This window comes from Loa loa (assembly GCF_000183805.2).
Source record: "Loa loa unplaced genomic scaffold supercont3.588, whole genome shotgun sequence".
NCBI classification, from domain to species: Eukaryota; Metazoa; Nematoda; class Chromadorea; order Rhabditida; family Onchocercidae; genus Loa; species Loa loa.
The window spans coordinates 23016-27382 of NW_018108768.1; the positions used below are offsets into that span (position 1 = coordinate 23016).

The 4367-nt window shown below is 26.1% G+C and overlaps 2 protein-coding genes across 2 annotated transcripts; one reads left to right on the forward strand and one right to left on the reverse strand.

The window, feature by feature from the left end:
- Positions 1 to 46: 46 nt before the first annotated feature.
- On the forward strand, positions 47 to 1197 carry LOAG_13028 (hypothetical protein; the record flags this gene model as incomplete). The annotated part of the gene is made up of 4 exons (XM_020448638.1): positions 47 to 67; positions 223 to 258; positions 587 to 742; positions 1044 to 1197. The coding sequence occupies 4 exons, from the start codon at positions 47 to 49 to the stop codon at positions 1134 to 1136; spliced, it is 306 nt and encodes a 101-aa protein (XP_020301237.1). The 3' UTR covers positions 1137 to 1197.
- A 1211-nt stretch (positions 1198 to 2408) lies between these two features.
- LOAG_13029 (hypothetical protein) lies at positions 2409 to 2804 on the reverse strand (the record flags this gene model as incomplete). Its single annotated transcript, XM_003148540.1, has 1 exon — positions 2409 to 2804. The coding sequence occupies one exon, from the start codon at positions 2802 to 2804 to the stop codon at positions 2409 to 2411; it is 396 nt and encodes a 131-aa protein (XP_003148588.1).
- Positions 2805 to 4367: the final 1563 nt, after the last annotated feature.

The following is a 4367-nucleotide window of genomic DNA, read 5'->3' on the forward strand; positions in this document are numbered from 1 at the left end:
GAAGTGAAATAACTACTTATTGTCTGCTATATTTGCTATAGTTCAGATGCCAGTAACTCGATTGAAGGTGAAAGTTTTCAGAATGGAAGAACTGAATGATGAAACGTAGAAAAATGAAATACTCGTGCTTACATTCGCTTCTTCTGTTTTAGTTATAAACTGTAATTGTGGATGTGGTAGTTTAATTTTGCCATATTTCGTGATTATTCGTTGTTTTTGCAGGTGAGATGGATTCGATCGGATGAAGATGGTCTTACGGTGAGTGTTTGATTCACAAATTAATTTTCAATCCCTGCAAGTTGATGTCGATGATTGTTTTTTCACTGTTGATGATTGTTTCAATCATTTTCTATTATCCCGAGCATTCTCGTTGTCTTGACTTACTGCCTGGAATTGAGAGCAGTAATGCATTTAGGAATTTATTACATTTCTAATCATTTTAAAATATAACCATGTCGCTTTCAGCTACAGTACTAAATATTTTACGTAGAGTGATGAAAGTTTGTACTGCTTTTAGTAAAAGGCAGAAATAACATTACTGGAGAGCAGAATTCTTTTAGTGCATTTCCTGATTTTTTTTTTCCAGTTTGAATTCTGTGCACTGACATTAAATTTGGATACAAGTTGGATATATGATATTGTGGATGCTCTTCTGAAGGAACGAAATATTTATCACGATAATGCAATTAAAGACGAAACTATCATTGCTGGTATGGAAAGGAGGTTGGAATTGCTTGGAAAGGTCAATTTGGCATTTAATAAGTTTTCCTACAAAGAAATCTTTTTCTTTTTGGAAGAAAAAGGCTGGATTTGCCTCTGTTCTATCCTCTCTCTGCTTGTCCTGACTTAATTCAGTAATCATAAATGAAGCAGGATCAAATGGGTCGTCATCGTATGCTTTAAAGCAGAAATTAATAATCATCTGTGAGTATGACAAGTTTCAAAACATCAAAACTAAAATTAAAAGAAAAATAAACAAAAGAGTATCATACAGCTTCAGAGCATATGGGTTAATTTAGTTTGAAAATAGTCTTGCTTTGCAGAAAGTTGAAGAAATGGATAATTACCGTCGAAATTTATCCAATACTTTGATTTCGAAATTTGTCGCTATCCAAAACAGAAAGACCAGTTCATGATATTCACGTGATACATGAAATTTTGCATGGATGCTTAGATTGTAATTTTGCTAGATATGAGTTCATAATATTATATATATATATATATATATATATATATGTACAAGAACTATCGCGACTTTGCCTTACCATGATTATTTGTTTCTATTTCTCCATTAAAAATTTGAAAAGAGCAAGTATGTGACGAGTGGAATCCTAATTGTAAAACAAAATTGGAAAATTTTCAATAAAGTTGCCAATTTAGCTTCCAGTATTTGCATAATTGGTTGTCACCTAACATTCAAATACTTCCGTTCAATTGACATGAATTTACGACTTTTTGCCGAAATTACTCGGATTTTATTTTAAAGGAAGAAACTTTCACTTCCCTAATTCCCCGAGCTTTAAATTCATTTTCTTTCTGTTAACGGGGCAAAAATCGTGGCTTTGTGCGATTATTCTGAGAAAGAACGCAAAAATAACCTTCGAAAACTTGGACTATATCCAAATTTTGATGAATTTAGATGAAAGGAATATGAGATTTTGTATAGAATTTTTTGAAAAAATTTTATTCCATTTGAAACTATATATTTGGTACGCTCTTTTTTAACATTACACGTAAACATCTTTTTTCGCTCTTTCGTAATTGCATTCTTGTTCACTTCATTAGCAGCAATGTAAGGGAGACAAGCAATGTTGTCATAATAAACATCGATGACATGTAACCAATTCCAGCTTGGATACATCGTTCCTTACATACATATAACTCGTCCAACTACATTTGTTCTAATTTTTACATATCCTTCATTTTAAATGATTAATTTACTAATTCATTAGTTAATATTGATTTATATTTTTAGCTAAGAGCAATGTTTTACTTTCGGAAATGATTATTATCCTGATAGATTTAATGCTGAAATTATAATTGTATTACCTAATTCTTTTTTTTTCTTCATTAATTTTCTCATGAAAATACGGAAGTCTGAAAATAATTGAAAAAATATCTTACCTAAATTAAAAAAATATCATACCTACCTTGTTTGCATTTTCAATATCCGTACTATTACAACCAATTTTAATGCGAAATTCCTGAACAAATAACATTATTGATTGCACATTATTGTATATTTTATGAATAGATACTAATTAAATTTACTAAATCAAATTTTGTTGCAATAATTATTTCAAATAATATACAGTATCTACCAATATTTTGTAAAATTAAAAAAAAAAAGAAAAAAAGGTTTACTATAAATATAGCCATTTAGATGAGAAAGAAAACTATACATTTAATTAAATATCAATTAAAACATATACCTTAACTTTTTGTTGCCATTCTTTAGGTGTAATATAAAAAATTGATCGATTACTTGGTGGTGCTGGTGCACATGTACCATTCATAGCATTTCCAATCCATAAACATCGTAATGGCCATTGGTCATTTCTTGTATCAATCATAAAACCTACACTTTGTACTTCTTTGCATAATATATATCGCATTTTTAATGAATATACAGATAATTCATTTCCTTCTATTTCATTTTTATATCGTTTATGTTCCATAAATTGTTGAATATTGTTAGCATGATTACGCATATGAAGCCACCATAAACGATGATGTTCATTACATGTTAATGAATCTGTACATAAAATATCACGATTTGTATCTCCTAAAATATACATATCCATATTTATAATTAATTATATGCATTGTATTGTTTTGTTATATTTCAATCATACGATTTGTATCAAATATTACAATTTATCAAAATATTATTTATGATCTTTTAGAAATGTATTCATATTTATAACTATCAATTATTAATTCATAACTAAATAATTATAATTTATAATTAAAGTGATTTATTCTGGTAAATGTAAATAGCATTAACTTTTTTTTTTTAAAAATTCATGTCCAATTTATAATACGTCTATATATATATATATTATTTTTTTTTCAGTTTACAGTTAATCATTAAATGGATAAAATAATAAATATATAGTTTAAAAAAAAATTCAAAATTCAAATCTTGTATAACAAATAATTTATGTATAAATAAATTTTTAATGAAATATTAATTCTAATAAATTTTTGTCGATTTAGGGAAATTCATATCATGATATTTGCTAATTGATTAAATTATTTTATTAATATCACGATTATACCTCGTGGAAATATTGTACATAATAAAGAGATGACTGAAAGAGAATATTCACCTTTCCACATTTTAATAAAATTAATAAATGATCATTGTAATATCATCATTTTCTTTATAAAAAAATAAAATTGTCTATCAAATATGCAATGAATGATAAAATATACACATAAATGAAAATAAATTTTCATTCATGCAATTTTTGAATCAATAATTTAGAAAATATTTCACATTAATTTTTATATCTTCACAGAATAAAAAAAGAAAAGATATAAACATGAGGAATGGCAATAAGTTTTGATAAGATTAGACATGAAGGATGATAAATTTTATAAGATTAGAAATGAAGGATGATAAGTTTTGATAAGGCTAGACATGAAGGATGATAAATTTTGATGAGATTAGACATGAAGGATGATAAATTTTGATAAGATTGATGACACAATTGCTAATAATTTAATGATATTAATTATATGTTTGTTATTGAATTTTTCATTTCTTATTTAACTTTTTTTTCAACGTACTTTACCTTTTTCTCCCTTATCATTTTCTTTTTGTCCATTATTTAAATCTAACATGTATATTTTAGCTAAAGACAAAAGGAAAATAATTTTTTAATGCAATAGGATTAAATTTTAAATGAAATAAATTATGTAATTTGCAAATTGCAATAAACATACTATTAATATATCTCATAAAATGCAAAATGCATGCATGCAGCATGCAAAGTTTTTTTGAAAATGAAACATATGTTTTAGCTAAAAACAAAAGGAAAATAATTCTTTAATGCAATAGGATTAAATTTTAAATGAAATAAATTATGTAATTTGCAAATTGCAATAAACATACTATTAATATATCCCATAAAATGCAAAATGCATGCATGCAGCATGCAAAGTTTTTTGAAAATGAACAAAGGAAAACAAAAATTTCAGAATATAAAAAAAAAAAAGAATGTGCAAAATTTCAAACTATGAAAAAAGGAATATGCGTAAAAGAAATGTTGTGAAATTTTTGCATATATTGCAGTAAATATGTCATTTCTCTCTCTCTTTTACGATGACAATGACTTTATGATGACAGTGACTTTTTTATT